Below are 22,685 nucleotides of genomic sequence, written 5' to 3'. Positions count from 1 at the left end.
CCCACACATCACAGATTGTGTATATATACATACTATATCCACCATATGCATACACACTTGTATCCATGCACCATGCTCACACACACACACACACACACACACACACACACACACCGTCTACACAGACACGCACACGCTTGCACCATGCACACAGACACACACACGCACACACTCCCTGCATTCCCGCCCTCCCCTCACTCCCCCACTGGAGCCCTTGGGCTAAAACTCTGCCCACACACACACAAACACACAAAGTCTTGGAGACTCTCCAGAGGATGTTCCCCCATGAGCAAGGCTGGGCCGTTTCCTTCACCCCTCTTCTGCTGTGCCCCTCTTGGTGTGTCCCCAGTGGACACCCATCTGTCTGAGGGTGTCTTCTGCAGGGAGGCCTTGCTCAGGAACTGCTGCTGGGTTTGTCCTCAGGGGTCACTCCTGGTAGTGCCTGAACCTGGGGTGCAGGGATGGACTGAGGTGTCCCTCGTGCAGAGCACGACTTGACTCTCTTGACTCTCCCTTGACTCTCGGTTGTCCCTTGGATGCCCACGTAAAGGAGGGGCCCCTTGGATGCCCACCTAAAGGAGGTGCCGTTCTCCCACCCCTGCTCGGAACCTCCAGGAGATCCCGTCATCCCCACTCGAAGGCCCCGTCTCTTCAGTAACCTTCAGCTGAAGGCCATGTCTCCCATCTCTTAGGAGAGGCCGGGGGCGTCGAGGCCGCTCCATGGAGCCCACCGGGTGCTCCGCCTTGGCTGGGTGCATGCTGGCCCGTGGCACTCACCCCCTGCTCCTCCCACACAGATCAAGGTGGAAAACCAGCACGACTATCTGGACATCACCAGCATCGTGGCCATGGCCAAGACCTACGCCACCACCGAAGCCTTCATTGACTCCAAGTATGACATCCGCATCCAGAAAATCGGATCCAACTACAAGGCCTACATGTGAGTGGGCGGGGAGAAGGTGGGAGGAATGAGGTTGCATGGAAGGCCCATCTCCTCCCCTCCAGGGCAGTGAGTGACCCTGCAGGTACCGTACCCACTCCTCCTTTGCCTTCCCTAGTCAGGACGGCCAAGGGTTAATGTTCTGTCATGGTAACCCCAGGGTAGAAATCCATCTACCTGAACAAGGGTTTGAGACACTTGGTGTGTTTACAGGAATTTCCACTATATAGGGATTCTAGGTCATTGGTGATAAGAAGGAAGAGTAACTTGGGGACAAGTCTAGGAGGGCCTTGAATGACTGGCTTGAGGATTTGGGGTGTTCACCGGCTCCCTTTGGAGTAGGAAAGCTGCAGGATGTATATGTAAGCAGGTGAGTCTAGGGCCACCAGCAGCAAGTGGACTCCTCCCAAAGCCATTCCCCCCCCCCCACCCTAGCAAGCAGCTCCATCGAAGGTTTTCTTTAAGGGAACTGGCTAGAAAAACCATGGATGATCCCAAGCTTCCAAAGCCAAACAAACCCACTCAACTCTCTATTCCAGAAATAGTAGGATACAAGGCAGCCTCAAGAATCCGAGTAAGCAGCAGGAGGAGTCGATGCTCACAGCTCTTGGAAAGTAAATCTGATTGTTCCCAGGGCTTCCCTCCAGACAGGGAAGCCCTGGAATCCGTCCATCTCGAGTCACACGCTTAGAGTTCGAGAAAGGACCGGAAGCCGGTATAGAGACTCCCACCCCAGGGCAGCCTGCACGGTGCACAGGGCTGTTCTCCCGCGAAGCTGAGGCGCCATGACTAAAAGAGAAGGAATGAATCCAACCACATTCACCCTGGGGAGAGAAAGTGAGTCAGGACCCTGCTGTGGTCACAGGAGTGAGTGGACAGTCCAAAACAGAAGGGCCACCGCGGTCTTTGGTGGAGGCCTCGTCTGTGCCTACGCCTAGCCATCTCCCACCGAGAACTCTTGCTGTGGGGTCCACGTGACGGTGAGATGACGAGTGAGGCCGCCGGTTTGCCAGCTGCAGTAGTGCCGAGCTCTGCGTGGCACCATGTTGGAGCTCTTCTGGGCGGGCACTGGGCCCTGGGAAAATCCCTCCGGGTGCTCCTGGGACAGAGCTCCTGCTCAGGGTCAGGGTCAGCTAACCACAGCCCGCAGGGAACCCATGCAGCTGCCTCCAGTTCCTATAAATAGAGACTTCTTGCCCACAGCCATGCACATTCATGAGTGTGACACCCAGGGGTGCTTTTGTATCATCCAGGGGTGCTTTTGTACCATCGAGATTGCCTAGACAAGGGCTCCTCCCACAAATGATTTCCATCCAGGGGAGCCATTCGTCTTAGGCTTTGATAGTCTCTGCTGGACAAACAGCAGGGCAGGCCGGTGGTGACCTCTAAGGAAATATCCCCGGCACAGGAAGAAAGTCACCTCCTAAGGAATGCTTCCACCCTCGCTGGCCAACCGGCCTCTAGCACCCAGGAGCCAGGCCAGCCCTGTGTCTGCTCACATATCCTTGGGGTGACGAGCTCACCTCCTCCCTGCCCGCTCCAAGATCAGGAACGTTCCAGGGTGTCCCTGAGAACTTCCTCCACGACCAGCCACTTCCCACCGTTCCTCGTAGTTAGAAGTTCCCACTCTGACATTGACACCACCTTGTCCCAGATTCCCTCCTGCAGGATTACCTCACTGCCGCATTCTTCAGGAGGCGCCTCTCTGCCCTGACAGCTCCAATTTGTCATTAGTTATGGCCTTTCCTGGACACTGGGCTGGCCCACATCCGAGGGCTGAGGTCCGTGTCAAGCCTCCGCAGAGCTCGGCCACGCCACCCCGGCCGCTCGCCCTCCTCTCTGGACCACTTCCTGCCCTGCACTCAGGCCTTTGTGCTGGTTGCTAGGGACTGTCATCGTGTCTAAGGCCTCTTGGCAGACAGAGCTGGGAAATGTGTGTGGATCTTAACCCGCACACGCCCCGTCATGTCTATATTTATCCGAAGCTAAGTAGGCTTCGTATTGACGCCTCAGACCCCATCGACGAGCGCGTGATTCATGGGAGCCTTCCCAAGTTGCTTGTCGCTAACCTCCCAGCCCTGCAGGGAAGAAGTCAGCTCCTCCTGTCCGTCAGCCACTTCCTTAGTGTTCTGTCCCAGTACAGTCACAAGACCCAGGTGCTCGTGAGTCTGGGGGCACCACCTGGCCAAGCACAGTGCAGAGTTCAAGTGAAACTTCTGTACTCGGAGCCTTGGTCCTTTCCAAGCTCCTTCCCCTCCACGGCCACGCTCTTCAGCAAGGCCCTCAGCACTACTTTGATGACGTCAGATGGTTCTTTCATGGCCGTCTACCTTCCCTCCCACTTCCCAGGACTGCATCCCATTTAGCCAATCAGCTTCCCAGACCTGCATCCCATTTGGCCAATCAGCTTCTTCCCCAAACCCATGATGGACCCGCCATGGAGTTCCCGGCTCAGAGGCTCAAGTTTCCCAGACGGTGTGGTTTGGTGGAGGCAGCCAGTAAGCGGGAGCAACGGTGAGAAGGATGCCTGACTCTGGTGAGCGGGCAGAGCTCTCTGCTGATAAGGCCATTAGATAGATGTCAGCTCTCACCACATCATCTCTTGGAAGGAGAGCAAGGTGGGCCGTGTTTCTGCCGCTCCAGCCACTGGGAGAAGAACTTGTCCTCTAGCAAAATGAGCGCAGCATCTTACTAAGAGACCTAGGCGACAATTTTCTTCCCCCCACACAACACACCCTGTAAAGCAGAAGACTATAATGATTCCCATCTTACCCACGAGCGAAGAAAGACTCAAGGACGTTGCCCACGGTAGCCCAGTGAAAAGTTACTCAGCTTTAAAAAGTTTATATGAAAGTTCAAAGCTGGATTTGGTGGGCTCCGAGCAGGTCTCACCTCTTTGCCCCATACAGATGCCAAGTCCTACTCAGCTTCCCTTACACTCTCACCTGATACCTTCCAGAGCCATGTGAACTGACTCGGTTTTCCCACTCCGATTCCCTAAATCTCCACTTACTCTGCTCCCAGCTGACCCTCCCCTGCCTGGACTCTGATGTGAGGTTGTGCACCCTTGTAGGGCGTGTGCTAGTGAAGGGAGGGACCAGGGACCCAGAAAATGGCACAGCAGCTTAAAACAGTTGCCTGGGCAGCCAGTTCAAACCCCAGGGCCACCACATGCACTGAGGGGCCCCCTGACTGTCCTAGAGGAATTCCCAACAAGGAAAAAAAAAGGGGCACCCCACTGCTCACAGAGCCTCATGCCTACCACAGACGGCACCCCCAGGACTGTTTCACAAGTTGAGTTTTCTGGGCGTAATGAAACTGAACCCAACAGAACACACAGACAGCTTACCGATGCCTCCGCACCTGCAGTAGTTAGGGAGTCTCCTGGCCCCCATTTCTCTCCCACATCGCAGGTCCGTCCTGCCGGCCCCGTGGGAGGACACCTTTGGCAGCACTTTCTAGCGCCAGTTCACCCTTTGGCTCTCACCCATGTGCCCTTCAAAGAGTCTCCCTCTGCTGAGTTTCAGTCGGTCCTTGCTGAGTCCAGAGGTGCCCGTGGAGACCACCTGGGTCCCTCCCTGGGTCCTCAGTTCCTTAGTAGGAAGCGACGAAGCCCGATGGCATGTCGGGTGCCACAGAGGAGTCCCATGTGTCCCCTGCCCTAGGTCCCAGGGAACCCTAAAGCAGGCAGCCCGCGGGGCAGTGGATGGGGTGCCAGGGAGGGCTCTGCTCTAGCTGGGAGCCAGGGCTGCTACCATGTAACAGAGCAGACAGAGAGGGGAGGCAAAGTCGGGGACAAAAGAGCAGGGGGACCAAGAGAGGACTGTGGGGTGGGGGGCCAGCACCAGAGGAAACTCACGCACGGAGCTCGGGCGGCGTGGGGACACGGGGCCAGAAAACACACAGGAACCAAGTGTGCTGTGTGGCTGGTGGCCCGCTGCTCCTGAGGAAGGAGAGCAAAGCAGGTGTTTCTGTGGATCCTCTCTCCTCCGCTCAGTCCTCAGAACCTTCTAGAAGCATTAGCATCCTACTGCCCTGATTCTCCTTCTCAGGACCAGGCATTTTGTTGTGAATGGCATGCTCGCGTGTCGGAGGTGGCTTGGGACAAGATAAGCAGACGCCAACAACTCAGTCAGGGGGTGGGCATGGCGGGGAGGCGCAACCAAGCGCCTTTCCTAGGAAATGTGTCTAGAAGGACGTTCTGTGCCTGCCGGGTGCCGCCTCTTGCAACGGGCGCTTCCTAGCAGCCAAAGAGGAAGGCAGAGCGGCCAGAGGCCCCCAACGCCCGCCGTGTATCCTGTGTTCTGATGCAGGAGAACCTCCATCTCCGGAAACTGGAAGGCCAACACCGGCTCCGCCATGCTCGAGCAGGTGGCCATGACCGAGAGGTAAGAGACGGGAGGGGGAGTGGCAGGCAGGGGGGTGTAGAGAGGGGGCACAGGGCTCTGGAAAAGGCAGGCCAGGGGGTCAACAGGGCCGAGCCTCTAGACCTGTGGCTTTTGCTCCCTTTCTGGTCAGAGGGTCAGATTGCTCAGGCGGCGGGGGGGCGGGGGGGTATGCTGTGGGGACAGGAGCGCTCAGCAGTGGCCTCCAGCCAGCAATAAGGCCACAAACTCTGGTGCTCCCCCTGGCCTCCTGGCTCTGCACGGGGCTCTGAGGGTGCTGGGTCTGGTGGACTGGGGGCTGAGGCGGCCTGGGAGGGGGTGCTGGAGCCCTTGATAAGGGAAAAGGACAGCGGGACCTCCGGAGAGGACAGGACACGCTCTCCTCATGGTCCTGGGGCCTCAGATCCCTCCTCCCCACCTCCCCTCTGAAGCCGTACCCGCCCCCGTCTGTCTCTGCTTCCCCACCTGGGCCCCCCCATCTGCACTCCTGTCTCCCTCCACACTGACCCCATCTGTCTGCTGGCACCCCGGCTTGCTCCCTGCAGGGGTCCAGCATTGTTGCTCTCTGTGTCCCCCCATCTCTCCAGCCCATCCCCCTCCGTGTCCTCCTCCTCCCTGCCTCCCCTGCGCCAGCTCACTGACCACTGTTGCCCCACAGGTACAGGCTGTGGGTGGACAGCTGCTCCGAGATGTTCGGCGGCCTGGACATCTGTGCCGTCAAAGCCGTCCACAGCAAGGACGGCCGTGACTTCATCATCGAGGTGAGGGACGCGGCCGTGCCTGGGCAGCCCCTTCGCGGGGTCCCGGGGACAGCTCTCTGCAGGGCCTGCAGGGCTTGGCACCCCCCTCCAGTAGCTTCCAGAACCTTCCTGAAAACCTCCCCTACCCACAGTGATCTCTAAACACCCCCTGCTGGAACTGGGGGACAGGGATGACCCAGGAACCCCAGCACTAGGTGTGACAACCTGCTGGGGCTGGAACCAAGGGCGCCACAGACACGTGTGTGCACATGTACCCACATGTATTTGTGCATGCAGGTATGCATGTGTACATGAGTATACATGTATGCATGTGTATATGTATGTACATGTATTTGGTATTTGGGCATGCAGGGATGCAGAGCATATGTGTGCATATAAGCACATGTATGCATATATTTGTGCATGAAGGTGTGCATGTATACTTGTGTGTGCATGTTTTGTGTGTGCATATGTGTACATGTATGCATGATTTGTGCATGCAGGTGTGCATGTGTACATGTGTGTATGTATCTGTGCATGCAGGTATGTGTGTATATATGTGCATGTGTATATGTGTGCATGTGTTTCTGTATGTACATGTGTAGGTATGCATGTGTACATGTGCGCATGTATCTGTACGCAAGTGCGCATGTATGTGAGTGCATGTGTGCATTTTTGCATGCAGGTGTACATACACATGTACCTGTGTATACATGCATGCATATGTGCATGTGTGCCCGGGCTCCAGCAGTGGCCCCGGGTCTGAGGCGGCAGCAGTGAGTGGGCAGTGTTGGGTGAGGGCTGGCAGCCGCTGGGCCAGAGCAACACCCAGGAGGTGGAGGCAGGACTGTGAATGGGGGAAGGTGTGAGGAAACTCAGAACTGCAGGAGCAGGGCCCGGAGCCCTGCCCAGAGCCGCCTCCTCCTCCCCCCTGCCCAGGCCAGGCAACACCGGGCCCTGTGGTGTCTGACTCCACACCCACCGCCCCGACACTCCCACAGCCAGCGGCCCCTTCGCAAGTCCCCTTCCCTGCCCCAGAGCTTCTGCCTAGAGAGATGAAGGGCCACCAGGGAAGGATTCGGGCCTCCCTCTCCATCAGACCCCGTTCCCCTCCCCATCAGATCCCGTTCCCCTCCCCATCAGACCCTCTTCCCCTCTCCCATCAACCCCTTCCCTCCCATCAGATCCCCTTCCCCTCCCCCATCTGATCCCCTTCCCCTCCCCCATCAACCCGCTCCCTCCCCGGTAGGCCCCCCTTCCTTCCCCCATCACATCAGCCCTTCTCCCTCTTCCCAGAGCACCTCCCTCTCCCAGCTCCCAAGCCCACCCTCACCCAGGGCCCAGCCGTCCAGAGGCCGAGGTGAAAGATCTTTCACATAAAAACAAACAAAACAGGGCTGGGACTAGAGGGAAACAGCCTCTGCAGAGGCCCCTGCGAGGGACAGGGTGTCCGTCTGTCACCGCCTTGTGTCCTCAGAGACATCGCCTCCTTGATTCCCTGGCTTTAGGCTTTGGAGGGGGGGTCCAGGGAGCCGGGGAGAGAAAGTGTTCCCTGGGTGGAGGGGAAGAGGCCCGGGGTCCCCCACACCACCCCCGGCCCTGCCCCTGGTGGTGAGAACGTGACGTTTGTGGAGCTCTGGGCCCTCGGGGGAAAGGCTGGAATGTGCCCCCAGGCCTGTCCAGGGAACATTCTGCTCCCTGGAACCTCGGTTCCCCAGGGGACCACGTGTCCACTTCCTCCGGCTGCCTGGGGAGGGGGTTCCCACCACCCGGGATGCAGGAAGTGAAGTGGGGCGCAGTGGGTGCAAGGGCCATGGCGCGTGGAGAGCGACCCCCAGGGACCCCCTCTGAACTCAGCCCCAGGACCCCGCACCCACACCCCGCGTCTGCGCTTCTGGGTCCTGACCACGGTGGGCTCTTTCGACTCGGTCCCCAAACCAGCCGGCTGGAAGTGTCTCCCCAGCGGCCAGCGGGCCCCGGGCTCCAGGCTGAGGAAGGGGCGCACAGATGCGGAGGGAGGTGCCCACACTTGCACCCCCGCAGGTCAGCAGCAGAGCTGGGGCCCATGACCCCCGCCCTCCCGTGGATGCAGGCCAGCGGCTAGGGGGAGACACGGGGCTCCCCGCCCTGCCTTAAGGGCCTCCTGGGTTCGGGCTCCTCCTTGGGGGCCGTCTGGGCCCGGAACTGCACCTAATCGGTGCTCGGCGGTACTCGGGAAAGCAAAGCCCTGTGTGGGTCCTGCCAGCTGGCCTGGGTGCTTCCCCCGCTGCAGGCGGCCAAGGAGGGCATCGCGTGGCAGGACCCAGGGGCCCAAAGGCTGCTGGGGGGGACCCACTGACCTACTGGGCAGTACTGTGGGCTAGGTGGGCACCAGAGAGTAGCCGGGTGGCCACAGCGTGGGGATGGGGGAGCTGAGGGGATGGGGTGGGGCGGGGCCAGCTGGGAGAAGGAGCGAGAGGCCCCCCACTAGGCTTCCCAGCTCCCCGGGCCTGGGGACCGACTCCCTGCATGGCCTGCCGGGCTGAGGCAAGTGGCCACTAGTAGCTGGCCCTTGGCTTAGCCCTCTGAGGCCGCGTGGACACGATGGCTCAGGTCCTTCGACAACCTGTGGACAGAGGAGGGGACACTCAAGGGTTCGTTCTGGGGACCCTCCAGAGAGAGGGTGTCCTGTACTCTCCTCCTGGGCCACCGCAGTTCATGCCCCTCCCTGTCTTTCTGTGTCTCTCTGTCTCTCTCTGTCTCTCTGTGTCTCTCTGCCTCTGTCTCTGTCTCTCTCTGCCTCTGTCTCTGTATCTGTCTTTCTCTCTGTTTTTCTGTCTTTCTGTATCTTTCTCTCTCTGTGTCTCTGTGTCTCTCTTTCTCTCTGTTTATCTCTGTCTCCGTCTCTCTCCTCTCTCTTTCTCTGCATCTCTCTGTGTCTCTCTGTCTCTCTGTCTCTCTTCTGTGTGTCTCTTCCTGTCTCTCAGTCTCTTTCTCTGTGTGTCTCTCTGTCTCTCTCTGTGTCTCTTTTTCTCTGTTTGTCTCTGTCTCTCTCCTCTCTCTTTCTCTGAATCTCTGTGTCTCTCTCTGTCTGTCTCTCCTCTGTGTGTCTCTTCGTGTGTCTCTCTGCCTTTTACTGTGTGTGTCTCTCTCTGTCTGTCTCTGTATCTCTCTCCCCTCTCTGCCTTTCTCTTTCTGTCTGTCTGTTTCTCTCTATGTATGTCTCTGTCTCTCTGTCTCTTTCCTATCTCTCTCTCCTCTCTCTCTCTCTCTGTCTTTTTCTCTTTGTGTATCTGTCTGTCTGTCTGTCTCCCTCTCTCTCTGTCTCTGTCTCTCTCTTTCATTTTGGGGCCACGCCCAGCAATGCTCAGGCTTGCACCTGGCTCTGTGCTCTGGAATCTTTCCTGAGGTGCTTTAGGGACCACGTGTGGTTCTGGGCATTGCACCCAGGTTGGCCCCATGCAAGGAAAGTCCCTTTGCCCCTATACTATCTCTGGGACCTTGTGTCTCTCATTTGTGACTGGCCAGACACCTGAGCCAAGTGTGGCAGCTTCCTAGCTTGCAGGAATCAGGGCATTAGTCTGGCCTCTCCGTGACTCTGTCTTCCTCTGTGTTGGATGAGAGGAATAGCTTAGCAGGTCGGAGCTAAGCAGGGGTGTATAGAGTGAGGCTGAAGCTTGAACAAGGCTGAAAGCGGGCTCATTGGTAGGCAGGTAAAGCAGGCCATGAGTACAAATGGAGGTACAAAGGGCCTGGGGCAGAGGGAGCATGGGGAGGAAGAGGCGTGCGATGTGGGAAAGTGGTGAGGGCTCTTTTCTTCCTTCCCGCCTTCTTCCCTTCCTCCCCATCCTCGTTGTTACCGATTTTGCAGAAAACCTTGATGAGGCCAAAGTTCCTACTAACCCCAACCCGGGGGAGGGAGCAAGGTGCAAGCGCCGGAAAAGTCAGCCAGGCCACAGGGCATCAGTGGGTCCCATGGCTGGAGCCCCGGGTGGACTCTGAGTGCTGGACCTGCACCCTGGTGCTTCCAGTCTGTCTCCGCGCGGCGGGGATCCGGCCTGTGTCCGCCGAGCAGCCTGGCCAGGATTTGGTGGTGCGCAGCGCCATCTAGCGGCCGCTTCCGTCCGGGCGCTCTCAGGCCTCCTCTGTCCCCCGCAGGTGATGGACAGCTCGATGCCCCTGATTGGGGAGCACGTGGAGGAGGACAGACAGCTGATGGCCGACCTCGTTGTCTCCAGAATGGGCCAACTCCTGGTGCCCGGGGGCACCGTGCCCTCGCCCCTGAGGCCTTGGGTAAGGTCCTGGGGAGCCCAGGAGATTGGGGGGCCGTGAGAAATGCGGGCCTTTCTGGGAGTGCGGAGCCCCTGCGCCAAAGGAGGCACCCTCATGAATGAAGGTCCTTGGGGGGGGAAGAAATGAAAGGTACCCCCCCAAGGCTGGGCTGGGGGGACCTCGGCTGGTTCAGGGGGACTCTGGCGGGCCAGGGATCATGGCTGGCCCTTCTGTGCCCTCCGTCCTGGGAATAACCCTGGCCCGTGGACACTGCCTCTGCGGGCTCCTGCGGTGCCCATGAATAGGCTAGTGTGTCTTTGTTTCCCGTCCCGGGCTTCACAGCACCTCCCACCCACCCCGCCCCGACCCTTTCCAGGGCCATCTTCGCCATGGAGTCCCTTTTGCAGATAATTGTCACATTCTCCTCGCACACAGTCTGGGAACCTGCATGCACCCCGCCGTCAGCCCCGCAGAAAAACCTGAATCTGTGGCCAAGATGTGAGCACGATGATGGTTAGAATGGAGAGTGGCCAGCAGGCCAGCTCCCGGGGCCAGCCTCTTCCCTGGGGGCAGCGTGTCCCCAGGGGGGCGACACAGACACCCACCCACACAGGCGGAGATGAGTTGCCTGCGAGTTCTGTGCACTTGAGAGCCTGGAGCCATAGTCCAGAGAGCAGGGCACTTGTCTTCAGTGCTTTCGACCCGGGTTCAGTCCCCTGCACCCCTATGATCCCCCGAGTCCTGCCAGGGGGTCGTCCCTGAGTGCAGAGCCAGGCGTGAGCCCTGAGCACCGCCAGGCGTGGCCCCAACACAACAAAAGATGTGTGCAGTTGAGCTAGTCTTGTCTCACTAATCGGGCCCTAGAGATCCCACACCCCACCGGGAAGGATGACACCCCCCACCCCTCTTCTCTTCCACTCCAGGCTCCACAGAGTAAACCAGCAAAGTCCCCGCTTGGACAGCCCCAGCCTCGCCCACCCACACAAGGTAGGACCCCCCAGCCACCCACGGGGTCAGGCTTGTCGGAGCGTCTGGGAGAAAATCCAGCTTAATCCTTGACCCGTGCGGTGTGCACAGTGGTGTTTGCATTTGCTGGCTCTAAGCACAGCACGGCACCATCAGGAAGTTGGGGGGGGGGGGCTGCAAAGGCCCCCGTAACCCGGATGCCCACTGGGGGGTAGGCTGGGGGCTCGCCCCTCGCTGTTCTCATTTTTAACCCCCAACCACAGCTCGGTGACAATGTCAGGATTGCTCGTCCATCAGAACCCCCGCCTGGAGACAGCAGGGGTATAAAACCGGCCCTGCAGAGCTTTCATAAAGTTCTACTTTCGAGCTGGTAGTGGCACCAGGTTCTAGACTCTTGCATGAGTCAAGCAGCTGGTGTGGAAAGAACCCGATCTAGCGATCACCCAGATCCTGTCGGAGAGCCTGATTCCTCCCCTGCAGAAGATGGTGGGTCCCTTCCTTTGCAGCAAATGGAGAAACTCCTGATGACAAAGATGATGGTGGGGACACGGCTCAAAGGACGGGGAGCAGACTGCATGTGGGAGACCTGGGCCCCGGCCCGGGCCCCGAAGTGTCCATAGAGCACTGTTGGGCGCGGCCCCTGAGGACCGCCAGGTGTGAGCCAGAAACGAAGGAAGCTGATGAAAGGGAGAGTTCCCGCAGAGCCCTGGCTATGAGCCAGTTCCCAGTCCCCGTACACAGCCCTGCGCTGCCCCAGAGCCAGGCGAGAGGGGCCCGGCTTAGTCTCGGAAAATCGTGCCTGAGCGCGTGGGGACGTCGCCTTCCCCACCATTTATTTGCTTCAAACCCTGCGGGAAGCCAGTGACCCCCAGCAGCCCCAGCCTCTGCCAGAGAAGCGGAGACCCCTCGACGGCTTCCTCTCCCCAGACCTCAGGGCCAGTGGCCCCCTCCCTCCCCACCCCTTCCCGCTCTGTGCGTCTCTTCTCAGAAGAGCTGCATCTCCCATCCGGAAGGGGAGTCAATCCCCTCACCAACGGGGCTGGGTCTCAGGACCTCTCCAGACAGGTCCGCCTGTGTGAGCCCCGTGCCCTGCCTTGGCAGTCTTAGGCACGTCCTGGCACCTCTCTGGGCCTTAGTTTCCCCAGTGACAGAGGGAGAAAAGATGGGTTCTGGGGGGCTGTTCGTGAAATGCTATAGGTGACGCGCTGGACAAGGTGGTGATAGAGAAGTCCCCTGCGGGCCTTAGCTCTTACTGCTGCTAATTTACTAGACCCGGTCAGGCCAATAGCTCAAAGGGGCGCAGCATGGGGCTTGTAGCCCAAGGCCCTGGGTTGGATCCCTGACACTGAATTCTCCCCCGCCCCGCCCCCCCCCGCCCCCTCCACCCCGGCATTGCCGCTGGCATTGATGCTCCTATTTTTACCAAAAATAGTAATAATTGTTGTTAATAGCTCTTCTGTGACTCTTACCATCGGTAACGGGTGTCTTACTAACCTTTATAATATATGTGGGGTTCTTAATGAAGACTAGCCCTCCCGCCTGGCAATAATTCTGTAATTATGTTTGTTCAAAATGACTTATTCATCCCCCTGCCAGGCTCCTGGCGGAGCCTCTGCTCTCGCCGCAGCTTTCCCACTCTGTCCTCGGCTTACTCTTTACAACACATTTGGACAGAACACTTTCCGAACAAGAGCGCCACTGTAGTCCGGCTTCCTCTCCTGCCCAGAGCAAGAGGTGCTTGATACAGAGAGAGATTATTTTAAGGGACATGAGGCTAAACACCCATTTGGGGAGTTGAAAAACAATCCATTTTAAACCAATTAAGATCATTAAAGAAAATGCCCACTGAATTAACATTCAGATTAAAAATAACAAGGCTAATTAGAAAACAATGCTGCCATTGAGTTTCCAAAATAACAAGATCACATTTTTCAGCTCAGTGTGCTTTTTCAACCCAGTGAAAGTCAAGTTTTCTTCTAATGCACCTCACGGTTTCTTAGCACCCTTCTGCACTTAGGCAAACACTTAATTTTTTAATATATATCTACATATAGAGATATATATGTAAGTGAACTTTTATAGTGCCTCAAAAAATACTAAGTGGTTTGCTTTGCAGAATTAAAATAACAACAATGCCTCTTGACAAATCCAGTTGTATGAACACAACTCAAGTAGTGATAAGTAAATAAACAAATGTCCCGTTTTCTAAGATATAGTCTTAGAAGGTGAGGGGCTTGGGGGCCAGAGCGATAGCACAGCGGGTAGGGCGTTTGCCTTGCACACGGCCGACCCGGGTTCGATCCCCGGCATCCCATATGGTCCCCCAAGCACTGCCAGGAGTAATTCCTGAGTGCAAAGCCAGGAGTAACCCCTGAGCATCGCTGGGTGTGACCCAAAAAGAAAAAAAAAAAAGAAGGTGAGGGGCTGTGGGAATAACAGAAGTAGAAGACAGATGTTCTCTCTGGCCAGCAGTGAGATCAAAACCCCAAGGAGTAAACCAATGTTTAAAACTCAGGAGCAGTTTTGGTGGTGGATGTGGTGAATCTCCTAAACAGAGAGTTGTTAGAATACAGTCCTGAAATTCTGCAATGTTGTAAACTAACGACAAATCAATTTTTTAATTAAAAAAAAAGTAAGAAGTATGGAAGAGAAGCTTCTAGAATCAATGGGCCAGTGTTCCTAGTAGTGTACTGTCAGCTGACCTTGGCAATAGGTGCTCCTGGAAGGACAGGCCCCTCCCCTTTTGCCACAAGCCACACCCTCCCAGGTGTCTACAAAGACACCAAACCAGCTATTTTTTCTTCTTCTTCTTCTTCTTTTTTTTTTCAGTTTGTGGGCCACACAAGACAGTGCTCAGGGGTCCATTCTGGGCTGGGGACAATGGACCCAAGGGCTCCTGTATGCAGAGCCCATGCTCCAGGCCGTTGACCTCTCTCTCCGTCCCCACCAGCTGCTTTTTCCTTCATGGTGGCACCTCTTTGGAGACATGATTCTCTGAACTGTGTTTTTCTCTCACAGGGAAAAGACTTTAAAGTCACGAGAGCCGACTGATGCTTGCCCACTTTATTTACAGCAGGGCTTCAAGGGGGCATTTGAATTTGAGATTTGTGGACACTCTGTTGGGCCTCACAGTCAGGGAAGAGGCACCCGAATGAATGAACGCTGTGTGCAGAGCGGGGCTGATCCTAGGGAGGCCATGTGGTCGTGCAGGCGCAAGGCAAGGGCCTTCCCTTCGGTCCTCTTTCCGGCACCAGTGACCCAAAGGTCCAGGAACCCAGAGAAATGAGTCCCTTCTCATGGTCACCCGGCAAGTCCATGGCCCCTGGTCGTGGCCAGAATGGGAGAGTCTGGGTGGGAATCAGTGACGTGTCAGGTCTCCAGGCATCAGCTCTGGCCTCCCTGACCTGGGGGGGGGGGGGGGCTGACACACAGCCTCACTCACCCCTGACTCCCTGACTGGAAGCCACGCATCCCTGTAGGAAGTGTCTCTGCTTAAATGACAGATGCGCCCTCTCAGGGAGGTGGGCCTCAGGTCCCGGCACACGGCAGTGCCCAGGAGGCCCACAGATGCTAGCAGCAGGTCTCAGCCCTCCGGGCCGGCAGTTGGTAAGGGCCAGAGCATGCGGAGCTGCTCAGTTCCCCCACTCGCCAGCTGCCAGCTGGGCACGCGCTCTTGTTCTCCCTCCCAGCCCCTTGCCATTCTTTCCGGTGCAGCAAAAAGCCATGCATACGTCTTGGGCGCGGAAGCCAGGGAGGCACACTGGGTCCGGTCTTCCAGGACTATTCTTGGTACCATGTTGGTCGGCACAGCATGTCCCATTTTCTGACTAATCTTCGTGCCCCCAGCCTCACTGGCTAGACCTGGTCTTCCGCTTTTCCCTATGATAAGAGCAACAATGTTGCGAACCTCCTCGAAGGGACATCTGTGGGTGGTGCACATCCTCGGGGGCGTGACAATCATTTCTCTTCGCCCTGCAGGTGGCCCTCGCCAAGCTCAGTCTCCTCAGCCCCCGCGATCTGGAAGCCCATCTCAACAGAGGCTCTCCCCTCAAGGCCAGCAGCCCCTGAGCCCCTCGTCGGGATCTCCGCAGCAGCGATCACCCGGCTCCCCGCAGCTGTCCCGGGCATCAGGGGGCAGCTCTGCAAACCAGGCCTCCAAGCCAGGCTCGGCCCTGCCCTCCCAGCCCCGACCCCCCATGCAGGGCCGCAGCACCTCCCAGCAGGGGGAGGAGTCCAGGAGGTCGGCGCCACCCCACCCCCATCTCAAGTGAGTGCTGTGGGGGACTGGGAAGGGGAGTGGGCGGGGCTGGGTGTGGGCGGGGCTATATATGGGCGGGGTCAGTGGGTGGTGCTAGGAGTGGGCGGAGCCATCGTGGGTAAGGCTGGCTGTGGGTGGGGCCAGGGATAGGTGGAGCGAAGAGTGGGCAGAGCCAAATGTGTGTAGTGGGTGGAGCTAGGTGTGGGCGGGACCAAGCGTGGGTGGAGCTAGGGGGTTGGTGGGGCACGGTGTGGGTGGAGCCAGATGTGTGTGGTGGGAGCTAGATGTGGGCGGAGCCGAGTGTGGGTGGAGCTAGGAGTTGGTGGGGCAAGGTGTGGGTGGAGCCAGATGTGTGTGGTGGGAGGAGCTAGATGTGGGCGGGGCCGAGTGTGAGTGGAGCTAGGGGTTGGTGGGGCAAGGTGTGGGTGGAGCCAGATGTGGGGTTGAGTGGGTGGAGCCAGGTGTGGGCGGGTCTGGTTGTGGGTGGAGCTAAGTGTGGGCATGATTAGATGAGGTGTGGTTTGTGGTCATGGCTTGTGAGCCTAGGCTATTGTGGGCAGAGTGGTATGGGCGGAGCTTTGTGGGGCTGAATCATGAGTAAGTGAGCTTTGCGGGCCTCGGTCTTTGTGGGCGGAGCTGGGTTGATTCAGGGTCAGGGGATTCCAACCTTCAAGGTCACTGAACCTACCCCAGACTCTTTAGTTTTAGAAGCCAAGCGTTTTGATTTTGGCTTTGGCTTTGTTTTTGTTTTTGTTTTTTTGGCTTTATGAGTCTGGGTCACACCCAGCAGTGCTCAGAGGGGAATGGAACCCTGGTAGGCCTAGTGCAAGGCAAACGTCCTACCCACTGTACTATCACTCAGGCCCCAGTACTAAGCATTTTACCTAGTTGGGTTTTTTGTTGTTTTCAATTAAAAACTTCTTTTTTAAAATTGAAAATAATTCCTTCACCAGTGTACATTTCCCACCAGCAGTGTCCCCAGTTTCCCTCCTCCCTGCACCCTCCCCACCTGCCCCTACCCCCACCAAAGCCTGCCATTTTGAGGAGGGCTGGTGGCGGAGGGGGACTGGGCCACAATGGGTGGTGCTCAGGAATTACTCCTGGCCATGTTTGGAGGGGTCAGAGGACAGGTGGCTGAGGTGGGGATCCTGGTGGTGGCTTACAAAGCAAGTGCCTTAACCACTCTTACCATCTCCCCAGCTGTACTTTCACTTGAGATTTTGGGGCCACACCTGGCGCTGCTCCAAGTCTACTCTACATTCATTCCTGAGTTTGCTCTTAGTGAACCTCGGGGTCCATGCAGTGCCTGTGCAATGACTGCACCCAGCCCTTTGAGCCATCTCCAAACTCACTAACTCATTTGGAGTTTAGAGCGCGATTAGCAAGAGGCTGTCCAGACAACATGACATAGTGGTTGACAGCAAAGACTTGAGACTCAGGCTCCCTGGGTTCAAATTCTAGCACTCCCTCTTAAAAGCTGAGTGACCTCAGGAAAGTGTCTTAACGTCTCCGGGCTTCAACTATGTCACAGACAAAATAGGACACATAGCCCTGACCCCTAGGCATCACTGTAAGGTCTCAGCTGTGTTTGTGTACCGTGTGTGCTGAGGGCACTGCCAGCACCACTCGGGCAGGTCCCAAGACCAGCGTCTCACTGTGAGAGCAGATGCGACCCCGCCTGGCCAGCCCCTGGCATGCAGACCTCCCAATTCCCAAACAAATGCTGGAAACCATGTGGGTTTGTAAAAGAACATGGAGCTTCAAAATGCCTGAATGAGCAGCTTGGTCCAGTGGAAGATAGGAGTGCTGGGTGCCCAGCATTTGTTGTGAACCCCAATTTCCATTCCTAAAAGAGGGGGACACCAGCGTCTACCTGAAGGGTGACCAGTGCCTTGGAACGCCTGGTTTCTGCTCCTCAGCCCTGATGAGGAGGCAGCTCGGCCTGCTGACTGCGAGGCCAGCCCGCAATCACACGGTTTCCCTGGGAGGACAGACCACCTTGACCCCCACTTTACCTTTCATTTCAGCAAGTCCCAGTCCCTGACCAACAGCCTCAGCACTTCAGACGCATCCCAGCGTGGGCCCCCGAGTGAAGACGAGGCCAAGGCCGAAACCATCCGCAACCTGAGGAAGTCTTTCGCCAGCCTCTTCTCGGACTAAGAGGTCCGGGCTGGGAGTGGGGGCTCTGGCCCTCTCCCCACTCCTGCTTCATCTTTCCTCCTCAGCCTTGGTTCCGAGGCGAGCCGGATGGAGGCCTGAGCAGACCCTCAGGGACCTTCACCCAGGAAGTGCACGCGTGCCCTGCCCTCCCTCAGCCACGCCAGTCAGCGCTGGCTGCCTGGGTGATGGACTAGAAGACGGGCCCCTCACCCTGTCCCCGTTAATCCCCCCTCCACAGCCCCCGTTTGCCTGCTCCCCTGCCTCAGATAACCCAGTGACGTGTCTGTGTGTGGCTAGTGTTCCCATTTCTTGTCGGTGTTTTGCTTGTCTTTGGGCCGAGGCCCTTTTGCCCCGGTTCCTCCTCCATCATCCGCTGTCTCTGCCATCGGACCTCAGCCATACTGGGCCGCAATAAGCTCTCGATGGTGTTTGGCAATGAAAGGAGAATCAGTAGCACGTCAGCCACTGTTTGAGGTGAAGGGTGAACCGAGGAGACCCCAAAGCCTCCGCTTACTGCATCTCATAGTCCTGCTGGGTCCATATCTCTGGGACAGTTGCCTCGTGGCACGGTGGGTTGCACTCTCTGACTTCACTTGTCCTCTGTTCCGGGCCAGGGCCAGACACACGGAGTGGACGCTGCTGCTTTCGGTTCCACTCTCAGTACACTACGTGAGACCCCCAGGGTTAGGTGGGGGTGGGCCTTGGGGCCACCAGCCCCACGCTCAGTCTGCAGAGGAAGTTGGGGATGGGGAGCTCGAGTTTATAAGCCCATAGAACTCTGCTGGTGCCTCCTTGTTGCTGCCTGGTGAAACCGTCTCTCTACCACCTTCGAGAGGGAAAGGCGAGGCAGAAAGGAGACTCGCCGAACACACATGCACACAAAGATATTCATCCCTGTCTCCCATCACCTACTTTATTGGTTCAAGATTCTCTTCTTACTGGGCCTGGTGTTTGGTTTTGGAAGTCACTCTTGGGTCACTCTTGGGATCCTGCTAGGCGGCATGCCGGGGGTGCTCAGGAACCATGTGTGGGGCTGGAGCTATAGCACAGCGAGTAGGGTGTTTGCCTTGCATGTGGCCAACCCAGGTTCGATCCCCAACATCCCCTATGGTTCCCCAAGCACTACCAGTAGTAATTCCTGAGTGCAGAGCCAGGAATAACCCCTGAGCATCGCCGGGTGTGACCCAAAAAGCAAAAATAAAATAGAAAAAAGCAAAAAAAACAAAAAACCATGTGGGACAGGGAATGGGGCCTGTTCTCCAGCCTCCGCGCCATCTCGTGCTTTCTCACCCAGCTGCTGTCTGTCTGTCTGAAGAGCAGATCTGCCTCTCACTTGGTCACTGGTCTGTGTCAGTTAATGAGCCACAGTATCAGCCTCTCAAAGACAGGCCCCACCCGTTCCTTTTCCTCTCTGATGATGGCAACTGAGATGGTCTGACATTGGAAGGACTTCGAAAACCTGCCCCAGGAGGCTATCAGGGTTCCCACACTTGGGGCTGGAGCGATCATACAGCGGGGAAGTGCTTGCCTTGCATACAGCTGACCAAGGTTCGATTCCTGGCACCCCAGATGGTCTCCCCAAGCCCCGCCCCACCAGGAGTGATTCCTGAGTGCAGAGCCAGAAGCCCTAAGCAGTGCTGGGTGTGACTCAGAAACAGACAAAAAATTCCAGCACCAAAACTAGTAGGGCAGGTAGAAGACCATGTTTTAGGAGATTAAAAACAAGAAGTAGCCGAGGTGGCCGTCACTCTTCTATCCGGAGAGTAAAATCAGGAGCCAAACAGTCGTACCCAGCTCTCAGCAGCAAGAGCGCAGAACATATCCCAGAGGCAATGGGCTGACACAGCTGCCTCAGCAGAGCCAAGGCCACGGGCAGAGCTCGCCTCACTGCCCACCGGAGGAGCCAGGATGTCTGGCGAGAAGGCCCAGACCCTTGTCCTTGGCAGTCCTTCTCGGAGCTTTGAATGCATATTCATCAGAGCAGGAGCCCCGAGCCAGGCTGTCCGGGGAAGCGGTACCGGAGCAAGTGTAGCCACTCCCTGCAGCATGAAACTCCTGGCCACAGGCTTCACTTCTCAGACTGTCCCTGCTGCCTACACACATTTCCACAAACCCTCCGGGGACCTTCCAGCCACAGCAGCACCAGCCCCTCTGTCAGGCAGGCATCCCCGTTTCCCTAAGCATGCACGGGTGACTCCTAACATAGTTTATAGAAGCACTGCTGGTCGGTGAGTGCAGACTACAGATGGTCTTGGGGAAGACCAAAGATGGCCCTTTTGGACCGTTTTCTCCCAGAGGGGGCAACACACATTTCTTTAAGAATCTTGACACTTGGAAATGGGAGAACCAGGCAGGGCAAGGAATCGGAATCCCCTCTGGGACAATTAAAAAGGTGGTTTTCTACTTTGTTTCCCATCATACCCAGTAAGAGACTTGCATATCCCTCCAAGCCCATGTGGTGGAGCTGGACCATGAGGGCTCCAGCTGGCTTGTGAATAAGGACTTAAAAGAGTGAACAAGGATTAAAATACAGCCTCGGCCAACCTCCCCGATCAGGAAAATTACCCTCTTCCAGTTCTTCCTGTGTAGCACCAAGGGGTTCTAGAGGGTAACCCTAAATTCGCCTTCGCTCCCAGAGTCGGAGTCACTGCCGCCGGGACTCAGTCTCTGCAGAGGGGGCGGTTGGCCGGGCCTTCCCGCAACTCCCGGGGTGCTGGGCTTCACTCGCATGGTAGCAATTATTAGAACTGTGAAGCCAACACCAAGCACCTTCTGCAAGTTCCCGTTTGGTCTTGCTGTGGCATTTGAGGGACAGGCCTGTGCCAGTGTGAGTGTGGGAGAGTTGGGAGTCTGCTGTGCGGTGTATGGGTGTCGGGACGTTTCCTGGTGAGCCTTCTTAGGAAAGGAGCACTGAATTGGAAGAAAAGGCTGTTTTGACCATGTGGATATGACGGGTCACCAGCCCTGGAGCAAAACCAGAGATCTGTGGTGTGAGCTAAGAAATGAGTCGAGTTTTCTAGTCTTCAAGACTAAAGAGAGCAGAAAGGGGGAACTGCACCCTCCACAGTGCCAGTAGCTGCACACAGGCTGGCATGGTCCCTGTGGGCCTGGGTCACAGGGCAGTGGCCAACAGACCAGAACGGTCCCAGGAACTGTGCAGGGTAGAATGGACAGTGCAGACCGGGTACCGCCTGGCAGAGCAGCGGGTGCCTGCCTTCCCCCAGCCAGAGGCCACTGGAGCGAGGCACATCCCCGGGATCACTCTGAGAGCTGTGGTGCTTCGTTCCACGCTATCAGACTGATGGCGCCTTGCAGGTACCCAGAACTGGCCAAAGAGCCAGGGACAGACACTTCCAGCAGTACATCTCCCTTCCGTAGGCCAGGAACTGGGCTCCGTGGCGGGCACCACCAGACACACAAGAACGGCCCAGGTTAGAACTGGTGAAATGAAGCAGGTGCAAGCTTTGGTGTGAGCTAGTTAAGACAGCCTTGGCACAGGCCAGGGCAAGCCTCACTGAAGGTGCTGTATCCAGTGCAAGCTGCTTGCTTCTAAGTGCCACCCAAGCTTCGGGCTTCGACGCAGCCTCTGAGCAACTCCATGGCTGCGGTTTAATATTTGACTCATAGAAGGAGCATTTGGGGGGTTGGCTGGAGGCAAGGCTGGAGGTGTGGGCAAGTTGCAGCCCAGTGAGTCCCCAGAACTACTGACTGCACAGAGGGCACAGACACACCTGTGTACCCACACAATAAACAGTCCCGACGGATGAAGCCGGACCTCAGTTGTACAGTAGGCCCCAAGAGCAAAGTGCAAATGGCTGGAAAGTGTGTTCTGAAATGAATGAGGTATTCCTTTAAGGGAACACCTATCTCAAACAGGACATTCCTCCTATCACGTGCTGTGCCGAGTTCTGAATACTCGCCACTTGCACTAACTGATTTACACTCTATCTGAAGTCTGTGTTCTTTATGATTTTTCAGTGAGTCTAGAGTAGACGCAAGTTTGAGACTGATGCATTGCGATGAAACAGCAGGAATTTAGGGGGCAAAATAAACATCAGGAATTCCCAAGAGTGACCTTTTAGTTTGGATTAAAGCTCTATTGACATGACGAGGCTGGTACCTCCCACCCATCTTATGCAGTTGTGTCTTCTACCCTCTCCTGGAGATTCTCCTCAGGGGGTCTCCCCATACTGGCCAACAGCAGAGAACTGGCCGTCACTGCTGCACGGGGGCAGAGAGAGACACCATGGGTTCAGATGTTCCCGAGTCCGAGAAGCAAGGGAAGGAACGTCTAGCTCCATCAGGAGTGAGAGACAGTCACCCCAACCCATCCCTCCCCAGCCCTGGTCCCAGCCACGCCATTCCAGGACTTCTCATTCATTCAGGTCAGGGGTGGGACAAGCAGCTCACGGTAATAAAAATAAACTCAAGAGGGAAAGAAACAAGGAGCCCTAGAGGGTGGCTAAGGCCACAATGAAACTACAAAGGCTCTGATCTTGCTCCCCTTACAATGTGAGGTCACAAAATCAGCAAACAGGGCCGCTGCCAAAGGAAGGATAATCTGCTTGCACCGTGCACCAGCAATAGACCAAGTTTCCGTCTAATGAAAAAAATATAGGATTTTATAAGCTTCAAACTAGACATTTAACGATCCAAGGGGAAGAACTTTGAGGGCAAACATTTCTAACAAACTATTCCAAGACTTAGATGTAAGTATCCTGCCAAGCCCCTAGCCTAAGAAAGACCTGCAGTGTATTGGGGTGGGGGTGGGGGTGACTAGTATCCATCAATGGGACACCAGCACCCCTTGAGGACCACCTGGAATGACTACACTTTGAACACTTGTAACTGGTGCTTCTGGTCATCACTGTGTCCTTCCTTGCACTCCCCACCCACAGTGCAAGCACAGAGAGCGCTCCTGCACAACCAGGAGCTTTGGGCCTAGCGAAGCTTCAGAGCGACCCCCAGCCCACACCAATTAAAGC

The 22,685-nt window shown here is 56.7% G+C and overlaps 1 protein-coding gene across 2 annotated transcripts in view; it reads left to right on the top strand.

Annotated features, from left to right (window-relative positions):
* Positions 1-18,693, top strand: part of SYN3 (synapsin III) — a 426,161-nt gene extending 407,468 nt beyond the window's left edge. For both annotated transcript variants that reach the window (XM_055118195.1, XM_055118194.1), the window contains exons 8-14: positions 798-940; positions 5,254-5,328; positions 5,984-6,086; positions 10,203-10,337; positions 11,240-11,303; positions 15,261-15,549; positions 17,568-18,693. In XM_055118195.1, coding sequence (XP_054974170.1) covers positions 798-940; positions 5,254-5,328; positions 5,984-6,086; positions 10,203-10,337; positions 11,240-11,303; positions 15,261-15,549; positions 17,568-17,700 — 942 coding nt within the window. In that variant the 3' untranslated portion in view covers positions 17,701-18,693. The remainder of the gene's footprint in view (positions 1-797; positions 941-5,253; positions 5,329-5,983; positions 6,087-10,202; positions 10,338-11,239; positions 11,304-15,260; positions 15,550-17,567) is intronic.
* The last annotated feature ends 3,992 nt before the right edge of the window (positions 18,694-22,685 follow it).

This window comes from Sorex araneus, chromosome 10 (genome assembly GCF_027595985.1).
Source record: "Sorex araneus isolate mSorAra2 chromosome 10, mSorAra2.pri, whole genome shotgun sequence".
NCBI classification, from domain to species: domain Eukaryota; kingdom Metazoa; phylum Chordata; class Mammalia; order Eulipotyphla; family Soricidae; genus Sorex; species Sorex araneus.
This window is presented reverse-complemented; position numbering and strand designations above follow the sequence as displayed.